Source organism: Coenobita brevimanus, chromosome 72 (assembly GCF_032717465.1).
Source record: "Coenobita brevimanus isolate Jiangsu-jjx chromosome 72, ASM3271746v2, whole genome shotgun sequence".
Classification (NCBI taxonomy): Eukaryota; Metazoa; Arthropoda; class Malacostraca; order Decapoda; family Coenobitidae; genus Coenobita; species Coenobita brevimanus.
This window is the reverse complement of record NC_137025.1, coordinates 13,721,249-13,746,392: the sequence shown is the minus strand read 5'-3', so window position 1 is coordinate 13,746,392 and position 25,144 is coordinate 13,721,249. Positions and strand designations below refer to the sequence as shown.

General features: G+C 43.2%; 1 protein-coding gene and 1 non-coding gene across 3 annotated transcripts in view; both read left to right on the top strand.

Annotated features, from left to right (window-relative positions):
- LOC145407264 (zeta-crystallin-like) overlaps positions 1–25,144 on the top strand; it is a 72,388-nt gene that overhangs the window by 13,355 nt on the left and 33,889 nt on the right. For both annotated transcript variants that reach the window (XM_080278302.1, XM_080278301.1), the window contains exons 2-5: positions 15,664–15,782; positions 16,913–17,065; positions 24,024–24,190; positions 24,492–24,580. In XM_080278302.1, coding sequence (XP_080134428.1) covers positions 15,669–15,782; positions 16,913–17,065; positions 24,024–24,190; positions 24,492–24,580 — 523 coding nt within the window. In that variant the 5' untranslated portion in view covers positions 15,664–15,668. The remainder of the gene's footprint in view (positions 1–15,663; positions 15,783–16,912; positions 17,066–24,023; positions 24,191–24,491; positions 24,581–25,144) is intronic.
- On the top strand, positions 8,567–8,685 carry LOC145407297 (5S ribosomal RNA). Its single transcript, XR_013898679.1, has one exon. It is a non-coding gene; the product is annotated as a 5S ribosomal RNA (ribosomal RNA).

The following is a 25,144-nucleotide window of genomic DNA, read 5'->3' as shown; positions in this document are numbered from 1 at the left end:
GTGAAGTGGACATTGTTAACCCATGGGCTGCAGCAGGGGATCGTGCAGCAAAATGACAATTTTGGCCACTCTTACAGATTTCTGTGAAATGTATATCAGTGGCTAGGAAATTGCATTGTGCAACTACTCCTGTATTTTTTTTTTTTTTTTTTTTTTAGCAAAATCAGCAGAATTTTAGAGAAAAAATTGTCAAAAATTGCATTTCTGGAAGGAACATGAAAACTATGCTTTGAGAGAGAGAGAGAGAGAGAGAGAGAGAGAGAGAGAGACTGTAATGTGTATTGGGGTAGATGAGACAGGCTGTAATCAGGCTTTTAACAGTCTCCCTGCCCTCCAGGTAGGTTGCCAGCTCGCTCCACTTGCTGCAATACGAGCTTTTACACCCATTATTTACCACCCTGCTTCCGTTCCTGTACCTCCTATTGACCATGCATATGATTTTATGTTATTTTAAACAATTTTTACCCCCTACTGCCTTTCCTGGGGTGATAATATCGCGGAAAATGAGTTACGAAGTACATACTTTTGGGTCATTGTTGCTGGTGCATCTTAGCAGCTTGGCTCAAGATAGGGGGTGGGAATGAAAGCTACCAGTTACCTTAATACTGTACCTCATAAATTTTGTGTCACGCTTATCCTTGTACAACCTCTCTGGTGCATAGGTAAAATCTTGCTCATAAGAGGTATGTCGCAGCTTTACAAGACACCGTCACATGAGGTATGTCGCAGTCCACGGGTTAAATGCCATAAAGAGGGGTAGGGGGCAAATAAGATTGCTGAGGCCTTAAAGCTGCCCCAGTCCACTGTCTGATGCTGTCCTAGTAGCATCGCAGAATGTGCCTACATTGACTGCCTAGTATCTAACAAAAACTAGGGAACCCATTATGGAGGAGATGGAGCGTCCTCTAGTGCTATGGGGTAGTGAACTTAACAGAGCAAAGCAGCCCTTGCATCATAGTTTTATTTGCACAAAAGCTCTCAGTCTGTGGAATGATCTCAAAGAAAAGAAAGGAATGGAGGCCAAGGAGTTCAAGGTTAGCACAGGTTGGTTTGAGCAGTTGAACGTCCATGCTCTTGGTGTGCGGAAGGATCTCAAGGAAAAGAAAGGAATGGAGGCCAAGGAGGAGTTCAAGGCCAGGATGGTTTGGTTTGAGCAGTTGAAGGCCCATGCTTGCCTTAGACATGTGACCATGAACAGGGAGGCTACTAGTGCTGACTATGCAGAAGCTGTGGCCTTCCCTGCCAAGCTGATGACCATCATAGAGGAAGGGGGATCCTCACCAAAACAGGACTTGAACTTTGATGAAATTGACCTGTGTTGGAAACATATCTCCTATGCGATATACATAAAAAAGGAAGAGTGACTTGCACTAGACTTTAAGGCAGTCAAGAACTACCTCCCCCTCTTCCTTGGTGCGAATGCAGAGGGAAACCTCAGGTCTTTGCTCTCCTTGTCTCTCGTCACCTCCTGCTGAGTACCTGGAGTGTTAGTCTAGCCCCTCCAGCTGCCCCTCAGCCTTGGGAAAGACCCTTGGTGATGACTTGGACTGGTCTAGGACATACAGTACCTGGTACTGTACTTCAGTCAGGGGATCAAGGGCCACTTAACTTTTAGATTAAGTAGCCCTTGACCCCAACATAGTCCCATTGAATCCATATTACATTGACCTTGATGTATGATAAATCATTATGCAGTGAGTTATCACTTGACAGAACCCCATTGCACACCTAGGTGTGACTGTACTGTACCATACAGTACTTTCAAATACAGTACAGTATACTGTTCTGTTTATCCAGAGTAAAATTTACCACTGGGTTGAGCACTTCCAGCTGTCTTCTTACAATCTCATGATGTATCTATCTATCTTTTGCCAGGCACCTCAGTGCCGTACAGGGTGGCCACAAACAAATCGCTTCCACGTCACCCTGCCCCCCACCTTTTCACTGCCCTGCTCCCAACTCACACACCCTTCTCTCATATACCTCTCCACCCCATCCCTCCATCTCATCCTCGGCCTCCCCCTCCCTCTCCCCCTCTCTCATATAGACTCTCCTCATCAGTCTCTCGCCCTCCATCCTCTCCACATGGCCAAATCACCTCATTGTGTTCCTCCTAATGCTTCCTATCACATCCACATCCATACCACAACGCTCCTTTATATCCACGTTTGTCAGCCTGTCTCTCCATGTGACTCCACAGGCTCCTCTTAAATAACTCATTTCCACTGCTGCCACTCTTGACTTGTGTCCCTCTAACAACGTCCAAGCTTCACTTCCGTACGTTAGAGTTGGTATCACAATACTCATGTATTAACTTTTTCACTTCCATGCTCACTTCCCCGTTTCTTATCACTGCTTTCAAAGAACCAGCAACCTTTCTTCCTTGTTGTACCCTTTCAAGCACTTCACCCTCCAAACTTCCATCCTTACTCATTGCACTACCCAAGTACTTAAACGTACTCACATTTTCCATTTACTCACCATCCAACCTCACTGTACATTCACTGACTTCACCTCTTTCAAAGACCATCACTTTACTCTTCCCTACATTCACCTTTAGATTCCGTTTCTTACACACTCTCCCAAACTCATCCACTAAACTTTGCAGCTCCCCTTTGTCTTCACTCAACAACACAGTATCATCTGCAAACAACAGTACAGGGAGTTTCCAAACACTATCCTCTCTCACCAGGGCCACTCCAACATCAACTGCCCTACCTTGTACTTCTTTTATTACCTCTTCCATGTACAGATCGAACAACCATGGAGACATGACACATCCCTGTTTCAACCCAACCTTCAAAGAGAAAAATTCACTCAGTTCAGCATCCACACGCACTGATCATAAGGAATATAATTTTAGTACAGTGTGTAACACAGGAGAGCGAGAGACTGATGAGGAGAGTGTATGCGAGTGAGGTTGATGGGGGAGAGGGAGGGGGAGGCCAGGGATGAGATGGAGGGATGGAGTGTAGAAGTATATGAGAGAGGGAGGGTGTGAGCTGGGAGCAGGACAGTGAAATGGCGGGGGACAGGGTGACGTGGAGGCAATTTGTTTGTGGCCACCCCTTACGGGATTGAGGTGTCTGGCAATAGATAGTGTAATACAGGTGGTTACCATTCCTGATTTTAAACCACAATAACTCAATTGGACAAACAAAATTTACTGCAGAATGGAACAATACAGGTCACTTTTGTGAACTTTTTCAAAAATAAAATGTTAAACAGAACAAGACCCTTTAATGTTATATAGTATTAATGACTAAATGAAGAGGTATATGAAAGTATTGGAGGTCTCCATTAATGGTGTGTTTGAAATCAAAATTGCACCACAAGATTTTCATGGTTGGGCAACTCAGACCAAAAAGAGACTTTCACTGTATAACCCTGATGGTTCCTTAGAAACTCATAAAAACTGACCCTGCTACATAAAAAGCAATTCCTCCTTGTGAGCTGTTGTTATTTCCAGGTAAAAGAAAGTTAACAAAAAAGTTTCTTCATGGCATATCAGTCTTAATAGATAAGTTCATTTATCTCACCAGTTGTCATCAAATACATTATAGAATCCTGTTTTGTTTTTGTAAATGTTTGCTATTTTCAGCTTCATAATTATGTGCTTATCCTCAGTAAACTCAATAATCTGGGTTCTCAGAAACTTGGAAAGCAATTTGATAAACTTTGTTCCCAGCATATCAACTCTTCACCAGTACTGAATTTTCCACACTCCTTCACGGTTCAGTAACTGGCCAACAAATGATAAGATCTCTTACTTCCAGTGAACTTGACTAGAACAAATCTGTTAGTGACAGACTTGTGACAGTCACAGCTTTTGTATCATCCATCTGTTTATCATCTGTGTCCTCATCTTGGGCTTCCACATCTTTCATGTCCTTGTCTTGTATGGTCTTTTCTTCCATGTCCTCCTCTTGTTCATCCACATCACTTGTGTATTCCTCTTCCTCTAGAGTCTCTTTCATTGAACACTTTCAAGTTTCTTGGTTATAGCAGGATATACTGAGGTTCTCCCAATTTCCTTATTATCAGGCCTTTATCAAGTGTTTTCACCACCTTACTCCTTAGTTTCTGACAATGAACACTGGATTCAGTTTCCTGTTTCTGGAATTCCAGGAGATCTGAGCCTACCAGTTCACAAGAACCATATACATTAAGATTATCTCTTCATACCTTGCCGAGTACATGTTCCAGGTCAAAGGGATTACGGTATTCCCACAAACACAAAATCTAGCTTTGCCCAGGGATGATCATTTTTTATCCATTTTTTGCATCAGCTTCAGCAGAAGCTTTGGCAGTGCTCACTTTGGTATGCATGTTGCAAATCTCACACTACCCTCCTTCTACATAAGAACAGTTGCATGACACATCCTAAGATTTCTGTGAGTTCTTGGCTGAGTATATTTGCCAGCTGTATTTGTCTACAATGTTGTTTTGGGGACACCATGGATCCTTATAGCTTCCCTTTGTCTCATCGTATCACTAATGTCCATATAAGCACAGGCAGCAGCATCTTTCGTGTACAGTTAGTACTGTGTCACCCTTTTACATTTGTAGATGTGAACCATTCTGAAACACAATGAGTGGGGAGTCAATAGCATAGTTTGTTTATATGCTTTATGTTATGAGAAGCCATATTTTTACTTAGTATTATAAAGTACAGTAATTTCTCAATTATCCGGCTTAATTCAGCCAGCCTCCATGCCTGATACCGCGCAGGTATCCCAAGTCAGCTATCTACTCGGCGTTGACCTCGAGAATATGTCACTCTCCTATGCTGTCTGTCTCAGTCCTCAGTCATAAAAACTTTTCAACAATATTACCCATGAGTAAAAGATTAAAATCAAACATAAAATACAATACAAATTGATACAATACATATAGCACAGTAATCCAGTACATAATGCACAGTAATCATAATCATACTGTACTCACCTAATGACATCGATGGAGGGTAGATAAAAACAGATATGACCTTGCTATATAGTAGTCAGAGCACTAGGGCACAGAGCACTGAGGGGCCACAAGGTTTGTCATAACACTGCATCAACACGTGAGGCATGGGAGGCCACAGACTAATTCACAGCACTTGAGGTTAGCCACCGCGTGGGTCATAAATACAGAGTGCACAGATGCGTCCTCACTGTACAGCATCCATGGGAGAAACTGAGAGAGTGATGGTAGGCTTGGTGCATTGGGTGGGCTCTTCTGTCAACGCATTGTGATTGGCTGGTGCGTTGTGGGGTCTGTCCGTGCACCGATTGGGTCCCGTGTCTGAGCCAGATGATACACCTCACCAAGGAAAGTGCATAGTTTCACTGATTGCTTCCTGTTTCTGAGCCGAATACAGTATTATCTAGTTCCGCTGGTTATTAGTTTTAATAGAGCCAAGCAAAAGCGCCATATATTGCATTGGGCTGAATATTGCGACGATGGATAATTGAGAGATTACCGTATTTGGATTCTTAATACAATAATCTCTCATTTATCCTGACATAATAGAGCCAAAGGCATGTCTGGGTAGTGGCAGCATCTGGATAGTGAACACTATTCCCCTGCCATACCCAGACCCTACCTATACCCACCTCTAACCTAAACCTAACCTATTTGTATAGTACCTATGCTTAATTTGACAGAGTTTTCCAGTCATTCAGGCATATTTATACATCAAAACACGCAAAAGAGTATCCAGACTAATGCTAAACACCAAGAAAACCATGCAGAAAAACCAGTGAAAACCAAAAAAACACCCTACCTAAACATTACTGTATGGACAGTACCCCTCCTTATTTTGGCAGTGTTTTCCAGTCATTCTGTCATATTTTGACATCAAAACCTACATAGGGTTATCCAAAATAATTTTCAACATCAAAGAAGCCATGCAAAAAAAAAACACTGAAAACCAAAAAAATGCCCTAACTGTGCACCACTGTATGTACAGTACTCCTTCTAATTTTGGCAGTTTTCAGATCAATCTGCCATATTTAGACATCAAAACACACATAGGAATATCCAAAGTAATGCTAAATATCAAGAAAACCATGAAAGAAACCACTGAAAACCAAAAAACACCCAACCTATATACGACTGTATGTACAGTACTCCTCTTAATTTTGGCACTGTTTTCAGGCCATTCTGCCATATTTAGACATCAAAACACACATAGGAATATCCAAAGAATGCTGAACACCAAGAAAACCATGAAAAAAAATCACTGAAAACCAAAAAAACACCCAGCCTATACACTACCGTACTGTATATACAGTACCTCTCTGAATTTGGCAGTTTTTCGGTCATTCTGCCATATTGAGAAATCAAAACACACTAGGATTATCCATATTAATGCTAAACATCATGAAAACAGTGCATCAACAACAAAAATCCACAAAGAGAAAAACTGACGACAGTCTAAAAATCTGTTGTTTGTGATGAGGGATTGCTCCCGGGGCCCAAAAAAAAATTTCATGGCCAAATATGCCACCGGAAATTGGTTATATAGGTATAAGTGGTATACCTTCATTTTCCCTGGTTTTTATAGTATAAGATAAGCTAATAAAAACACAACACTGACAAGTAAGAGTACAGAAATTCAAGCAAGAATAAAGTGTTGAAGAGTAAAACTTACTTTCATATAACTTCCCACCATCCTAGTTCAAAATTTTGCCAGCACCTTCCAAGGGTTAAGCATATGTCTAGATGCAGAATTTTATGAGCTTTCTTGTGGGTTACTGTGGAACTTCAATTTCACCAATAGTAGTCGAATAAATCACAAAAAACTTTGAAAGCTCACAAGTCAGTGTTATCACCACGGTGGAGGGTAAGGAGTGAGGGGGGAAACAGAGAGGGTATGGAGGGAAGGGAGGGGGAAAAGCGAGGCTGTGGATGGAATTCTCCCCCTTCTGTCAACAGACAGACCGGTGCTTACTCGTGGCTTGTGGTCTGTTAGACGCCAAGTGGCCATGCAGAAACACAGCTAACTGTGACTGGGGAACTTTCGACCTTTGCTAGAGAGGGGGACAGCCGCTGTCGCCGAACATGTACTCTTGGCTTGTGGTCTGTGTTCAATGGAGGTGGCGGTCGGGAAACGCTTAGCCCCTGTTTCGTTTTCGTTTCGTTTTTAAAGGCTCCAACATGCTTGCATGTGTCGGCCTTGGTCACCTAATGGCAGCTCTCCATGCTGCACAATCCATTGCAGCCTCCCTGCTCAGTCTCTTAACCCTAAAGTCACACTTAATGACCTCGTCCCATGTCTTTCTCGGTCTACCCCTCATAACTCCACCCCCAATATTAACACTTCTCACCTTCTTCACCCAATTATCATCCCCCATCCTCCTCTCCACATGTCCAAACCACCTCAATCTACCTCTCCTCATCACAACACCAATACACTCCAGTCCCATCCTACCTCTCAACTCTTCCACTGTAAACCCAGCCCCTCCAGGCCTTGGACGCAGGGACGCACTGCACATCCACCTAATCATTGTCGTTTCTGTACGTCTGAGCCGGCGAATATCTTCCTCCTTCACTGCCCAGGTCTCACTGCCATACAGCATTACACTCCTAACACATGCTGCATACAAAGACCCCTTAGCACGTAGGGAGAGCCCTCTCAATGTCAGGAGAGGCAAGAGCTCCCTGAACTTCTTCCAACCACATCTCACCCTAGCCACAGAGCTAGCTCCAGCCCCACCTCCAGCACACAACATGTCTCCCAAATAACAAAACTCTTCCACACACTCAAGAGATTCACCAGCAAGTTCAATCCTTTCACGTCTGACGATCTCCACCCGCTCACCCCGGCACGCCGTACACATAAAATCAGCATTATCTTGCAGTCTACCTCTGATACCACTACATCTCTTATGCACCCATTTATCACACACACCGCACAAGATGGAATTACTTCCCACGCCCTTGTGGCAAACTGCACATGGCCACTCTGTGGCCGTGCAATATTAGATATTCGGCTGGGGATGCGTATGGACATTTTGACACCACTTGGGGGTTACAGTCGTAATACTCGTGTGCTGGAGGTTCGTTGGGAGTGATAGGATGAGTGCCTGACTCTGACCATCCAGTACAAGGGCGGACGGGCATTTTCACTCTGGTCATGGGGTACAGGCGACTTCCTGCTCACGGCTCGAGCCAGCGGCCACGATACCGGATGTTTGGACATGTCGGCTGGCCGGCTGAAGTTCTCGGGGACTTGCTGTTTTCCAGACATGAGTCTGGATGATAGCAAGTTAATTCAGATAATGGTTTAATAGAGTCAAGGTCCAGTGTCTGGATGCTGAACATGTCTGGATAATGAGCGTCCAGATAACTGAGGGAACACTTACATTAGACCCTCACTATAACAGACTAATTAGGGGAAAGCCAGGTTTGTTAAAGCTGATAGTCCGTTATATCAGAGCGTTCCCCTCTGAGACCAGATTTCAGGCACGTTTGAAAATATGAGTACAATAGCATATTGTTGTACTAAAAGTGTAAACTACACCAATTTTACACTAACATGGCAAGTAATTTTGCCCTTTTATAGCTATTTCACATCTTTGCCAACGGCCATGCCACGTTGAGTACACCGCTTCCCGTCCGATCAGCGAAGTTAAGCAACGTTGGGTCTGGTTAGTACTTGGATGGGTGACCGCCTGGGAACACCAGATGCTGTTGGCATCCCTACGTCAAGTGGGGTTGGTGGAGGATTAGTGCCCCTCCCTGTAAAACAATTAACTCTAAGCCCTTGACCACCCCGTTTGGGATACATGGCGTCTGGCAATGGATGGATGGATGGGTCATAGCACTTCTTCGTGACTATGGTGGTACCACTCTTAACTGGCGGTTTGGGATAGCACTACCTCGTGACTATGGTGGTACCACTCTTAACTGGTGGTTTGGGTGGGGCACGAACCTCTGTACAGTTTTGCCAGGTGTTCCATACCCGCGATGTGAACGGCTCTGATATATGTAAAAGGCATCACAATAAGGTAAACACATAAGACTACAATGGTAACGTGTGTATTATAAAGTATGAAAGAACAGTATACTTATTATGCGTAAAATATTTATACAGCAATACAGAAACGTGGCATAAATATTTTACAGTGTTGCTAAAAAAAAAGTAGTCAGTTTTATTGGCTGTTACCTTATTTCTGGGATTGGTAATAATGTCACAATTATGATTATAAGATAATGTGCAGGAATATAAGTAAAAATATGCCAATTTCTTAGTAAAAAAAAATTATACATTAAACCCTCGTGAGAGAGGTATACAGGGCAAAGTCTGAGTCACAGAGACAATTACTTGATAACCTAAATCATGGGGAAAGGAAAAATATATTTAGGGTGGCAGGTCAGGTGAAGAGGGATAATCGGGATATCATAGGTGAGCAGTGTGTGAAGAATGATGAAGGAAGGGTAGTGGTGAACAGTGAGGATATTAAAGATGCATGGAGAGAGCATTATAACCGGTTGTTGAATGAGGAGTTTGACTGGGACAGGGAAGGTTTGGAGCCAGCAGATCCAGTGTCTGGCCCTTGGCCTTTGATTGATACTGCTACTGTGAGTGAGGCAATAGGCAGGATGAGGGTGGGGAAGGCAGCAGGTGTGTCTGGGTTGACTGCCGAAATGTTGAAGGCCTCAGGCGATATAGGGGTGAGTTTAGTCACTGACCTGATAAATAGGATTATTTATGAGTGTGTTGTCCCAGATGATTGGCTGAAGAGTGTAATTGTAAATGTGTATAAAGGGAAGGGTGATGCCCTGGAAAGAGGGAATTATAGAGGTATAAAGCTTTTAGATCAGATAATGAAGGTAATGGAGAGAGTTTTAGAAGGTATGATTAGAGAAAGAGTGAATATTGATGAGATGCAGTTTGGGTTTATGCCAGGTAGGGGGACCACTGATGCCATATTCATTGTTCGACAGCTTCAGGAAAAATATATTGGTAGGAGAAGGGATCTTTATTTTGTTTTTGTTGATTTGGAAAAGGCCTTTGACAGAGTCCCTAGAGAGGTGGTGAAGTGGGCAATGAGAAAGCTTGGCTTGGAGGAGTGGCTGGTTAGGGTGGTTATGGCCATGTATGTGGGTGCTCACACCCAGGTGAGAGTGAATGGAGATTTGAGTGATGAGTTTTCCGTGAATGTTGGTGTGCATCAGGGGTCAGTCTTGAGTCCCATGTTGTTTATCATGGTACTTGAAGCCCTTTCACGTGACTTTAGAAACGGACTCCCGTGGGAGTTGTTGTATGCTGATGATTTGGTGTTGATTGCAGAGAATGAAAGGGAGGCGGAGGAAAGGTTTAGGAAGTGGAGAGATGGTATGGGGCAAAAGGGTTTAAGGGTAAATGCAGATAAAACAAAAGTGATGATATCTAGGGTTGGTGGCGGTACTGTCAAAGACGAGGGAGAGTGGCCATGTGCAGTTTGCCACAAGGGCGTGGGAAGTAATTCCATCTTGTGCGGTGTGTGTGATAAATGGGTGCATAAGAGATGTAGTGGTATCAGAGGTAGACTGCGAAATAATGCTGATTTTATGTGTACGGCGTGTCGGGTGAGCAGGTGGAGATCGTCAGACGTGAAAGAATTGAACTTGCTGGTGAATCTCTTGAGTGTGTGGAAGAGTTTTGTTATTTAGGAGACATGTTGTGTGCTGGAGGTGGGGCTGGAGCTAGCTCTGTGGCTAGGGTGAGAAGTGGTTGGAAGAAGTTCAGGGAGCTCTTGCCTCTCCTGACATTGAGGGGGCTCTCCCTACGTGCTAAGGGGTCTTTGTATGCAGCGTGTGTTAGGAGTGTAATGCTGTATGGCAGTGAGACCTGGGCAGTGAAGGAGGAAGACATTCGCCGGCTCAGACGTACAGAAATGACAATGATTAGGTGGATGTGCAGTGCGTCCCTGCGTCTAAGGCCTGGAGGGGCTGGGTTTACAATGGAAGAGTTGAGAGGTAGGATGGGACTGGAGTGTATTGGTGTTGTGATGAGGAGAGGTAGATTGAGGTGGTTTGGACATGTGGAGAGGATGGGGGATGATAGTTGGGTGAGGAAGGTGAGAAGTGTTAATATTGGGGGTGGGGTTATGAGGGGTAGACCGAGAAAGACATGGGACGAGGTCATTAACTGTGACCTTAGGGTTAAGGGACTGAACAGGGAGGCTGCAATGGATCGTGCAGCATGGAGAGCCGCCATTAGGTGACCAAGGCCGACACATGCAAGCATGTTGGAGCCTTTAAAAACGAAACGAAAAACGAAACGAGCGGCAACACTCACACACACCCAGTCCGACCTGGCCAGAGCTTCCTCTATCTTTTTCCTTTGTGTCCTTGACTCAGACATGACTTTTACCTCCTCGGTGGTGTGGAAATAAAGTCAAATTTACAATATGTACATTATAACGTAAAAGAAAATAACCAAAATGTATCCTAAAATTCCACAGACGAGAGAGAGGAGAGAGGGAGGGGGGAAGGCAGACTGGGTGCAGTGTTGAGTGCAGCTGAGTGAGAGATGAAGGAAGGAAGGGAGGGAAGGAAGGAGGGAGAGAGTGATTGAATGAAAACAAATCATGGCGCCACAACAGTGAGGTCATCTGGCGCCATATGTAAAACAATAATATTTTTAAATATAATTAGATATAATAAAAACAAAATAAAGAAATGAAAGCACAAGTTTATAAGTCACTTATAAAAGAAACAAAATTCCCAAGGGTGACGCACATCTCCCCCCAGGAGAGAGAGAGAGAGAGAGAGAGAGAGAGAGAGAGAGAGAGAGAGAGAGAGAGAGAGAAGGCAGGCCAGGGGCAGTGTTGAGTGCATTGTCAAGCTGAGGGAAAGATGAAGAGAGGGAAGGAAGGAGGGCGAGAATGATTGAATGAAAACAAATCAAGGCGCCGAAACACTGAGGTCATCAGGCACCATATGTAAAACAATAATATAATAAAAAACAAAATAAAGAAGTGAAAGCACAAGTTTATAAGACACATAAAAGAAACAAAGTTCCCTAGGGTGACGAACATCTCCCCCCAGGAGAGAGAGAGAGAGAGAGAGATCGCGGGTATGGAAAACGTGGCAACACTGTACAGAGGTCTGTGCCCCACCCAAACCGCCAGTTAAGAGTGGTACCACCATAGTACAGTGTTACTATAATCTGTAATTACAGCTTAGCAGTCACAAATAGGACAATTCCCGATGTCACTAACCATGGAAAAACTGCCACTTTTCACCAGATTATTTAATTTTCGACATCAGAGTCGGTCAACTAAACCCCGTACATTTTATGTGCCCTCTTTGTCACTAAAAGGAAAGGAGAAATTATAATGACATTATTTTACTGACTGCTACAAGGAAGAGAGGCTTTAATTTAGTCATCGTTCATTCATTCATTGCCAGACGCCATGTATCCCAGACAGGGTGGCCAAGGGCTTAGAGTTAATTGTTTTACAGGGAGGGGCACTAATCCTCCACCAACCCCACTTGACGTAGGGATGCCAACAGCATCTGGTGTTCCCAGGCGGTCACCCATCCAAGTACTAACCAGACCCAACGTTGCTTAACTTCGCTGATCAAAGAGAATAAAAAATTGGTGGGCTGAGTCTACCATCTCGGTTTTGGGACGGTTATTATTCTTTCCTTCCATAAATATTGATAAGCTTTATTTTACATCCATTTCGTGTATTTGTTCATCAAAACAAAAATAAATAGTGTTATGAGAAACATGTATCAATACTTCGTTAAGAAATATTAGCACGACACAGCAGAAGATCGTACGTTACGATCATAAACAATAACAAACTTGCCTGTGTCTACTGCCCCGCTGGACCTGCTGTATAAAGATCATGGAAAACTGTTGCATAGAGAAATGGCCAGTGCCTAGACTGAAGTACTTCGTGAAGTCTAGAGGAATACCCAGTTCAGGGTACACCACTGGCATGTTGTTTTGACTTTTTGTATGGTATCTTGGAGCCCTCGGCATCGTTGGATTTCGGCTGACGATCACGTCTCTGCACAATTTTGGCTTTAAACATCGTACAATTTTTATATGAAAAACTTCACAGATTTTCTTCAGCATTTTGGAGATGAAGCATTGTTCCTTTAGAAAACTAAATTATATGGGTTTCAAACAAAAGGTGCAGCTAGAGACTTGTAAATATGTGATGAATTCTGTCACACCTGGTGCGCTTTCGTGGCTTCTGTAGTAACGTTTTCCTGCATTTATCGCATTAAAGCATATCTTGAAAATTAGTATAATTACTAAAGAAAAATATCATGAAGAACTTATGTTCGGTATCTGAGTAACTATCATGGGAGAGATTTTTAAAGATATGTGACTTCTGTGGTCTCTGCATGAGTAGCCCGACTTCCATATTGGACTAGCTGGCGATCAATGGCAATTCTTGAGTTAGTGATGGTGGGGATTGCAGGTTAGGTTGTAGTAAAAAGGGTAGGAAAAACACATATTGCGACTGACTGCGCCTCATTTAATGGAAATCATTCAGTATAGGCGATGAAAGTTTGATGGACTTACAGCACCTGTAAAATCTGATGTCCGCTATGCCTGGCTCTGTTATAGCAAGGGTCCACTGTAGTCTGTTTCTTCACATAATGGTGGTCAGCATTGCCCCATTGTTGTGGTAGGTGGTGGTGACCATCATCACTCACTTGATGTAGATCTGTCTACATTATCCTTCACTTTTATCATTCTTTTATTTGTGTCAACCCTCCTCTCTTCCTATTTCTCCCATCTTTTCTGTCACTTTTTAGTACTCTCCTTTCCTTTTCAGGCAGCTCTGCATTGAGTGACAAACCTAATGGTTTTTTGTAAGCCAGGAAACCATTTACAGCGCTGGGTGGTAATCATATAACCAACCCACACGTGTTCACTATGTGTCAGCATGTGGGTCGGCGGAGTGTTGGCGTCCCTTCCCATAAAACCACTAACCCAAAGACAAACAGCCACCCCTTACGGGATTATGGTGTTTGGCTATAGATAGATAGATAGAATTGCCCAGTTGTTAACAAACAGTTGTGAACTTGAGTCTCTTGGTAATATAAGTTTTAGCTTTGAATTTTTTGAATCTATTTGAATAGGTTGCTTAGGGCAGGGCATTAAATAGAGCTGCAGCATCTCATAGCATTTGCACATCTGTAATGAACTTGAGATCTGATTTCAAGAAAAAAAAATTGAAATAAATTAATTAAGGAAATAATCACTGTAAAATAAAGGGGAGGTGACCAAGGCTGATGCATGCACGCATGTTGGGAGTCATTAAAAACAAAACAAAACAAAACATAACAAAACAGATTAAGAAAGTTGTAAACTACATGTCATTATACAATACCAACAGAGAGAACAGGCATTTCCCTATATTGTCCTTAAGCCATAACTGTCTATGAAGATGGGACATTTTGAAAATAGCTGTTTATTTAAAAATTTTAATAACTGGTTGGATTTTCCTCAGTGGTCAGATTTGCCCCTATTCTAAGGTACATTCAGTACCTATTTTGGAGTAATTAAGGAAGCTTTCAAGATGCCTGCAACAGTGTGTTTACTGATGCTCTTGCTGACTGGATGTGGCAATACATCAAATGTACAGTACTTATTTATACAGTGCTGCACTCAGTTTAAAAATCACTAATAATGTAGTCAGACCTATGGGAAACCTAACAATCTACCCTAATTTAATGTAGCCTGACCTAACCAACTTAACTTATAACCTAACCTAATGGGTGGGTCTCCATCCCCAGATTACCAATGATTTTACCCATGTAGATTTGCCACTAAACCTAACCTTGAAAATCCTGAACACTTATCACGACAAAACTCAAAATTATTTCTAACCTTACCTAATCAAACCTAACATATCAGTAAAGGCATTTGTATATTGTGCCAAAAGTATGTTAGGAGAGTTTGGCAGCCAGCTTAGTTCTAGGAATAGTTTGGTAACTTCATTAGTGAGAAGGTAGGCTACGTGTGATATTAATTACTGTTCACAGTTTCATTGATGAAATTTATAAAAATGCCTTGTATCTGTGTTAATCTATGAAACAGCAGATAACCTGTAAACAAAACATTTTAATAGGAAGTATGTAAGACCTGCACCATTGTGGTAAAATATTAACGAAAACAGTCCATCCATCATCCATCATCCAATCATACGTTGCCCCATGAGGAGTGTAGGAGCCAGGGGCTAGGCAGTTGGTCCTGACATTTAAGATGAGAGTGACCAACCTCACTCATCCCTGAGTGGCATTACGTGAGCAATAAACCCCAACCACCCCTTGGATATAAACCTTCACCGGCTCAGTCCGATTGTAGCACAATAATTACCCACTAAACCACCAGGCGCCATAATTTGGTTTTATGGTTACCACCAAACGTAGTAAATAGTTTCCTGCTGGACAGGAAACCATTTGGCTCTTCACTCAGTGTGGAGTCACCCATAGGCAGAAGAAAGAGGAAAGAATGAAGGAATGAAAGACAGAAGAGGGAGTGTAAAGTCACCCGTAGGCAGAAGGACAAGGAAAGAATGAAGGAAAGAAAGATGGAAGGAAAGAAGGATGGAGGAGAGGACAGGGCAGACACCCGAGAGCAGCACTATATAGCACAATATATGATTCTTCATGAAGTTGTTCTTGTGATTAGCTGGATCCTCCCTTTTTTTCCAGGATAAATGAAGAGACGTCTATCTTCAGCAATGAAAGCAATTGTGGTACGAGAGTTTGGCGGGCTGGAGGTGATGAAGGTGGAAAATGATGTTGCCGTGCCTCCCATTGGTAATAAACAGGTAGGCATAATAGCAACAAAGATGAGGGATGGTAATTGTTGTGGTAGTAGACTGTAGTTTGTCCATTTTAACTTGGCAAAGACATTTGTCATTTTGCGGCCTGTTTCCTGTAGCTCAGTAGCAAAATATGATAGTACTGAAGCTGTATATATGCCAAAAGCTTGGCAGGCTTCACCCAAGAAGTCTTTAAGCTCTGGTGAGTAGGAGGGCTTGGTATTGAGCAGTAAAGGTTTTGGGGTGAGCCAGACAGGAGCCACCATTAGTGCAAGTCTTGGTGGTATAGTCCATTTACCAGAACTTTGCAACTGAAGCCTACCTGAGCTTCAGTACCCGTAGTTGATTGGCTCTTAATATTAGGAGAAGTCATGTAACAGAAAGCTCATAATGTTTTTATTCCCAACCTTATGCTCTGTAGCAGGAAGTAAAAGTAGCAGTTGAATGTTAATCTCAAATGCTGACCCAATCTGGGAAGTAATTATTAGTTTACAAAGCACAGTAAATATTAAATACTGTATCTGAGACAGACTCAGACAAATTTAAAGCTCAACTTTGGCAAGCCCACCCATCCCCAGGTTTGTGGTTTTATAACATCAGACTGCTATAAGAGACTGTTTAGTTTGGAAAGTAGCCAGTGGTAGATGAAAAAGGCTAACTCACAGACCACTGCCTTACAAAGTATTTATGTGCAAGAGTGTTTCTCACGTGTACCATACTTCGTAAATGTATACTGCATTAAACTTAATCTGAACTGCTGTACTCTATTATATATATGTATGTGCTCATATTCCACTTTTACCCCTCACCAGTACCTTATATATTTTGTCTGTTTTCTGGCAGCTCCCTCTCCTGTTTTGCCTTATCTACTTTTTATCCAATACCTGTACAGTACTGGAGTGGGGCACCCTCCGTGGTTGCATTGACTTAGCTGGGCAGTTCTGCTACATGGTTATGCAAAAGCCCCTCACCTCCCTATCACTGAAAGGGCAGTGCTGGTTTGCGGGAGGGGGACAGCTTCAGCCTGCAGTTTGCATGGTTTACATTCAGATGGTTCTGATGAATCCAAAGTCCCTATTTTTGCTTCACTTATTTGTTACTTCATCTGCACATTACCTCTGTCCCTGTCCTGTTAGGTGCTGTTGAAGGTTGAGGTGAGTGGAGTGAACCCTGTTGACACGTACATCCGTGGTGGCCAGTATTCAAGGCTGCCGGACCTACCCTATGTCCCAGGCGTGGATGGAGCTGGCTTTGTAGAAAAAGTTGGGCCATCAGTCACCCGCTTTAAGGTCAGTCACCAGGGGGCAGATGAAAGCCACCCAGTATTGTATGACAGCCAGGTTTGTTTCAGAATATAATAATACACTAGATTATACAACAGGAGTAGGAGGGAATTATTTTTATTTTATTTATTTATTTACTGTATTTATTTGTTTTAATCTCTGAACACTGGGATGTGTCCTGTAGAAAGTAGCATTAGCTCTAGTGAGCTGTACAAACCATCAGCTTCATTTTATGGTTTGATTGAAGTGTTAGAGGTTTCCCTGTGGTGAAAAAAATTATATTACCTCAGTTGCCAGAAGAGAATGAACTCTCAGCAGCTTCAGTTTATTGGTTGTTTAACTGTGTAAATGAAGCTGTAGCCTACTTCCTTGAAATTAACACTGAAGTTTTATCACAGAAGCAATGAACTGAAATGATCTCTGTGCCTAGTTTCAGTGCCTTCAAAGTTAGTATTTACCACGCTGTACATTAATGATTACAGTGTTAGACTTTAATAGAGTTGGTAAGGATTTATGCAGTAACATGCAGATATGTATAGATATGCATATGGGAAGGGTCGTATCTTTGAGATGAGGTTGAAATGAAAACTACCACCATATTTCTTGTGTCATTGTTTTTGCTCTAGGCTTATATGGATGTGAACCCAGGGGACTGCAGGCTGAAGTTGCCCTTTTCTTGCAGTCTGGTATCTTCTTCAGGGGATTGGGAAGGAGTTAACCTGATGATAACAGTGCCACTGTGTGAAGGCATCTTTCTGAAACGCCTGTTTTCATAGAAGGTGACTTTTAGGCGTAGGAAAACTGGACCAGAAACCACCCCTCGTCATGTAGTTATAAAGGTATGGGGACACTGCCATCCACCACTTTGGGTAAAAGTGGCTTTATAGTTCCTACAGTAGAAGAGGGTAGGAGGTGGGATGTGGCATGCTTCACCTCTGATGCATGGCCCTTCACTAGATCTAACCCCTTTAATTTAAAAGTAAGTATGAATAGGCAGATGTTTTGGATGTTTTGTCTGTTTATATTTGAAAAGGATCCTGGTCAGGCCAAAACTGTTTCTTTTTGCATTATTTTCTGTATTATTGAGTCCAGCATCATAATAGCTTTCATACTTTATAAGTCTCAGTCTTAACATTGTACTGGATTTTTTTCAGATATAATGGATTGTTTTTTTTTGTTGTTTGATCCAAGAAGAAAAAGGGAGGGGGGGAATGGAAGAAAAGGGTCCATTTGACCAGTGAGGTCAGAACCAAGTGACCTTCTACACATATTTATGTAATGTCATCTCTGAGTTACCATTTTCATGTAGGGAATCTTAGAATGATATTGCTGCAAGTATTGTGACTTTAACTTGTATTTACAGTTAGTTGATACTGTGGAAGATATAAATTAGAGGTGGCAGGTAGGGTTGCTCATCATCCACTCATCTGACGTGCTCCCATGTCTCTCTCTCTCTCTCTCTGAGAGAGAGAGAGAGAGTGTGACTACACTGGCAAGCCAGATGGGTTTCTTGTAACCTTGGAAACCATTTACTACGCTGAGTGATAACCATATAACCACATGACACCTGGTGGTCTAGTGGGTTACTGGACTTCTGAGTGGATGGAACCTGTAGTGGGCTATATCATAGGGGTGTTTAGGGGTTTCTTGTTCATATAATGCCACACAGGGACAAGTGAGGCTCTCCATCCTTACCGTAAATGCCGGAACTGAAAAGCCTTTCCCAGGGCCCCTATGCTCATGTTTATATGGGGCAAACTAGGATTGGATGGTGAATTAATGGATCTAAACTACAGTACATTGCAACTGCTGTATTCAGAGTAGAGTGTGTGTTTGTACCGGTGTGTGCATGTGTGATTATGTAAATAATAATGATTGCGAGCCTTTATAAATGATAAACGATTGTGTGCACCACGCAGTTCTTGTAAAGAGAGACTAGGTTGATTACACACTAGTCAGGAGGAAATAGTAGCCAGGTTGACTATTTCATGGTCAGGAGGGCTGATTGGAGGTTGATGAAGGATGTTAAAGTTATAGGGAGTGAAGAGTGTGTGCAGCAGCACAGATTACTGACATGTGGCATGGAGCATAAGGAGTGGCTGGTGACAGAGAGAACCTATACACTTAGGAGGAAAATATGGAAGTTGAAAAATCAAGCAGTAAGGGAAGCCATCTATAGCGAGATGAGTAGAGTGGTGGTTGAACAGGGAGCTGTTGACAGAAGTGTTAATGAACAGTACAGAGCTCTCAAGAACAGTCTCCTGAGAGTTACTGATTCAGTATTGATGGACATGGGATCTTCCAAGATAAAATGTAACATGGTGGTGGAATGAGGGTGTAGAAGCTGCAGTTAAGGAGAAAAGAAGTCTTTTCTGGGAATGGGAAAGGAGTGTTAACAAAGAGGAATACTTGGCTACTAAGTTTAGAGCTAGAAAAGAGGTATATAGGGCAAAATTTGAGTGTCGGAGATTTTTACTGGATAACCTAACTAGTGTTAAAGGGAAGTATAATATGATACTTTAGGTGGCAAATCAGATGAACAGGGAAAACAGGAAAGACAGTGGTGAGCAGTGAAGATATTAAAGATGCCTGGAGAGAGCATTATATCTGATTGTTGAATGAGGAGTATGACTGGAACAGAGAAGGTTTAGAGTCAGCGAATCAAGTGTCTGGCCCTTGGCCTTTGCTTGATGCTGCTGCTGTGAGCAGGACAATAGGCAGGATGCATTTGGGGAAAGTGGCAGGTGTGTCTTGGTTTACTGCTGAAATGCTGAAAGCCTCAGGAGATATAGGAGTGGGTTTAGTTACCAATTTGATAAATACAGTTATACATGATTGTGTTGTCCCAGGTGACTGGCTGAAGAATGTGATTGTAAATATGTACAAGGGGAAGGGTGATGCCCTGGAAAGAAGAAATAATAAAGACATAAAACTTTTGGCCTAGATAATGAAGGTAATGGAGAGAGTTCCAGGAGGTGTGATTAGGGAAAGAGTAAATATGACAAGATGCATTTTGGTTTTATGCCAGGCAAAGGGACCACTGATGCCATTCTAGGTGCTGTCCTAAATTTTCTGACTAATGCTGTATAATACTGAAAACTCACCATAGCTCCTATTGGCCACCATCACCCTCGAAGCAGTTCCCTTGTGCATTGATACACTGGTCTCAGTGCTTCCTTCATTGCTAGAATGCTCCCTGGAAGGCCTTTTCGATAAGAGTGTCAACCACTGCAGATGATTCTTTCTGGATGTCCTCATTGGTATCAAAACGATGTCCTTTCAGCCTGGTCTTCATTTTTGGGAACAAAAAGAAGTCACAGGGGGCTAAATCTGGTGAGTAAGGAGGGTGGGGGTTGATAGCCATGTTGTTCTTGGCCAGAAACTGGTGGGTGTTGAACGCACTGTGACCTGGGCATTGTCGTGGTGAAGCAGCCAGTTGGCTGTGATGCGGCGCATGCCCAATTCTTCAGTGAGAATCCTCTGACATGTCCTGTAACCAATTCCTACCTCCTCACAAACGTCATGAATGCTCCAATGTCGATCCTCACAGACGAGTCACTGAACTTTTGCAATGTTTTGAGGAGTTGTGCTGGTTGAGGGCCTCCCTTTGTGGTCGTCATCATCAACTGATGATCAGCTTGCCATGAACTGTACATGCCACTAAAACACCTGTGTCTGACCAAGAGATTGCTCACCAAACACTTGTTGAGTCATTGCCAGGGTCTCTGTTGCATTTTTCCCGAGATTCGCATAAAATTTGATGCTACATCGCCGTTCCTTTTTTATATCCATTTAAAAAATCTCGTGATGACACGTGCACAACAGCAAACAAACGAATGTCATTAATCCCCAACTCTGCCTAGCGCCACGCCTTATGGCACACTGACTTACAACGCATGTTATCACTGCCACCTAGAGGCGCACTATGCTACTACAACCTGTTGTGGCATTGCAATCCCATGCCGTAAAATTCAGGATAGCACCTTGTATTCATTATCCAACAGCTTCAGGAAAAATATATAAGAAAAAGAAGGGATCTGTGCTTTGTTTTTGCTTATTTGGAGAAGGCCATTGACAGAGTCCCCAGGGAAGTGGTGAAGTGGGCAGTGAGACAGCTTGGTAGTGAGGAGTGGCTGGTCCGAGTGGTTATGGTTATGTATGTGGGTGCTCACACCTTGGTGAGAATGAATGGAGATTTGAGTGATAAGTTTTCTATGAATGTTGGCATGCATCAGGGGTCAGTCTTGAGCCCTGTATTGTTTATCATGGTGCATGAAGCCCTTTCACATGACTGCAGATATGGACTTCTGTGGGAGATGTTGCATGCCGATGACTTGGTGCTAATTACAGAGAATGAAAAGGAGGCAGAGGAAAAATTTAGGAAGTGGAGAGATGGTATGGGTCACAAGGACTAGAGAGTAAGAGCAGATAAAGCAAAAGTGGTGATATCTAGGGCTGGTGGTGGTACTGTCAAAGAAGAGGGAGAGTGGCCATGTACAGTTTGCCAAAAGGGTGTGGGAGGCAGTTCCATACTGTGCAAAATTTGTGATAAGTGGGTGCATAAAAGATGTTGTGGTATTAGAGGTAGACTGCAAGATAATGATGATTTTGCATGTGTGGTGTATTAGGAGAGCATGTGGAGATTGTGAGGCATGAAAGGATTGGTCTCGCTGGTGAGTCTCTTGAGTATGTAGATGAGTTTGTTACCCTCCACCTGACAAAATCAGAGGAGGGTATTATTACTGGGATCAACAACAATAGGTGGTGTAGAGATATTGTTTCTGAGCCAGAACTCAGAAAGTTCCCCCCCCCCCCCAACTCTGGGCAAAGGCTTCAGGGCCTATTTCTCGAGGGCAGTCGTATATCCCAAGGCCCAGTAGTCCTTTTATACCTCCACATGTCACCACTTTGGCGCTTACACCAACCATCCATGTTGAATACATGGTAGAGCTGTCTCATACAGGACTGGTGTATTGGTACTAGCAGGGGTACTTTTGCGACATGTTGGCGGGTCTTCTGGTGGAACAGGAAAGTCTCCTTTTATGAAATTCAGGTCCTTAAACTGTTCCCTACCCCAGACGGGATACGAACCTGGGTCTGTTAAACTGCTGGCCGCCTGTCTACTGATTCAGCCACCGCCTCCCCCAAAGTACTGTATTCGTTATAGTAATGAAATTTCACATAGTTTTGTGTCTTATAGTGAACTGGTACCTCTTGATAGGTAGAAAGCTGTTTCTTAACCCCTAGGTATTGAGGGACGGTTATATCTGATGCAGAATTGGTGGGCCGGGGATGCCGGGAGCTGGCTATAACCGCAAGGGTTTTTGCACTGCAGTTTGAAGTGGCCACCACTTGATCTTATCACCAAAGGGTGGGGATAGCCTCCCTGCACCTGAGGCAAGCATACCGCAGTCATCTCTGTGACTTTGCCAGGTGTAGGACTATGTTTTCTTAAGCCCCTTGTCCGATTCTATTTCCACCTCACGTACCTCAACCACCCTGGCCAAGCCTCTTTCCAAGGACACTAGGAAAGGGCTAAATGATTGTGCCATAAGGCGTGTCTTGGGTGCAATTGTGTCTAGATTATTTAGTAATGGAGAAGTTATCATGTTGAGAACAAAACCAAAGTTGGAGCCATGAGCACATGCATGAATACAGCCTGCCCTGTGGCCATAAATTATGCTTTTTCTTTACGTCCTTACTCATCAGTGCAACCACCTACATACCTGGGGATGCTTTTATTTGCAAGAAGAAGAGTTGGTGAGTAATATTAGTTTTGATATTTTGTTTCCCTAACTGCTATACTTTCCGAGATATTAAGGTTTGAAAACAAGCAGTTTGGGAAACTATGCCTGTACAGAGAGGCTGGTGGTGGTATAAATCGCCCGGCGTCCAGGGGTTAAGTAATTTTTTTTTTTAATAATGAAAAGGTAAAAACAAGAGTAATAATAATTTTCATAGAGATTTAAGTGTGACCAGTGCAAGAAATCTGAAAGGCCTAATACATTTTTCTATTAAAACTTTTCAACTATTACACCTAGGAGGCAGAAATTGTACATGATAAATGATTATATGAATATCTGCCGTAATTATTTATGAAGTTTCGTGACTATACCTATTATGTAATTACAAAAAATGATCACCTAAATGAAAAAAGCATAAGTCATAATTTCATTAGATCTGCTCATAACTTCTTTATTACCATGTATAAACTACTGTAATTTTGAAGTTTTATTGTCTTCTGTGTTACACGGGGGGGGGGGAAGGGCCATTATGTGCTTGGATAGGTGTGCAGGGAGGTGGGGAAGTATGTGCTTGGTTAGATGAAGGGTTGCAACGGCATAGCATTGCCTATGTTTTCTTTGGAGACACAATATGTGCTGGAGGTGAGGCTGGAGTAGGATTGGTTGGAAGAAGTTCAAAGCTGTTGCCTTTCCTGACGTTGAGAGGGTTCTCCTTCTGTGCTGAGGGATCTTTTATGCCATTGCAGAGTTGAGAGGAAGGATGGGACTGGAGTGTATTGGTGTTGTGATTAGGAAGGGTAGATTGAGATGGTTTGTGGATGTGGATAGGATGGGGGATGACAGTTGGGTGTGGAAAGTGAGAAGTGTGAACATTGGAAGTAAGGTTGCAAGAGGCAGACCGAAAAAGACCTGGGATGAGGTCATAGAGTGTGACCTCAGGGATAAGGGACTGAATAGGGAGGCTGCCAGAGATCAAGCAGTGTGGAGAACTGCCACAAGGTGACCAATGCCGACACATGCAGGCATGTTGGAGCCTTTAGAAATGAAATAAAATGAAAATGATGCAGTTTGATGTTCGTGATGTTACTGTATTTATTTCATTGTATAAAAGCACACACTTACACTGTCAAAATTACCAAGTGTCTGTTAAAATTTCTGTACTTTTTTGTTCATTGCCACTATGTTTGAGTTAAGATTATGCAGTGGTTGTTTCTTCCCAGCCTGGTGATCGAGTGTTCTGCTGCAACATTGGTCGGTGGGGAACATTGGCCGAGTTCTCCAGTGTTGATGAATCCTTTGTCTTTCCCCTGCCCCCTTCCCTTACTTTCCAGCAGGGGGCTGCCCTTGGGATACCTTACTTCACCGCTTTGAGAGCCCTCTTCCAGAAGTAAGTGATGTGCAGATGTGTGTGGCAGTGTGGCTGTCACTGGAGTTATCTTAAGAGCTACAGTAATACCAGATAAGTTATAATCCTATTGTGTTATTCTTTATCTAGTGAAAGTCGCAGTCCTCAACATTCCAGGCTCTCCATACAGTGTGTGTGTGTGTGTGTGTGTGTATGTGTGTGTGTGTGTGTGTGTGTGTGTGTGTGTGTGTGTGTGTGTGTGCACATGCATGCGTGAGAGAGAGAGAGGGAGACAGAGGGAGAGAGAATGTGTTATTGATGACTCAGAATTTTATGTTGGCAGGGCAGGAGCCAAGCATGGTGAGAGGCTGCTGATACATGGGGCCAGTGGGGCAGTAGGGCTGGCAGCGGTACAGATAGCAAAGGCACATGGTGAGTATTTCATGTGCAGGGCTCTAATTGCTTATGTAATTTTTAGGTTCCTTGGAGAATGTTTCACTCTTACACTAAACAGTCCTATTATTTGTACAGTATATTTGTATTTATCTCAGTATAGGTAGCTGTTTGATATACAGGCATACCTTGATATCCTGCACATCGCTACCCAACAATTCGCTAGACCGAACAAAAGAATGGGGGAACATTCCCACAGACGGAATGGCCGTCGATTCACTGGTCCGAACACTTCGCCGTTCCCTTGGTTTGAAACAAGTGTGTCTGAATGCAGATGTGGTGGTGCACACAGCTCTCTCTGTCCTCCCTCCATCCCTTTCTTCTCCCCCAGTCCCTTCTCCATCCCCCACCTTGCTTAGTACTGCCAGGCATGTCTTCCTCCCCATCCCCCTCTCCCTCCCCCATCCCCAGTTGTCTCCCTCCCCGTCCCCCCACCCCTGATTGTCTCCTGAGTGTGTGTGTGAGAGAGAGAGAGAGAGAGAGGGAGAGGGAGAGGGAGACTGAGATGGGGGTAGTAGGGCAGTTTGGCTGTCTTGTCTCCCT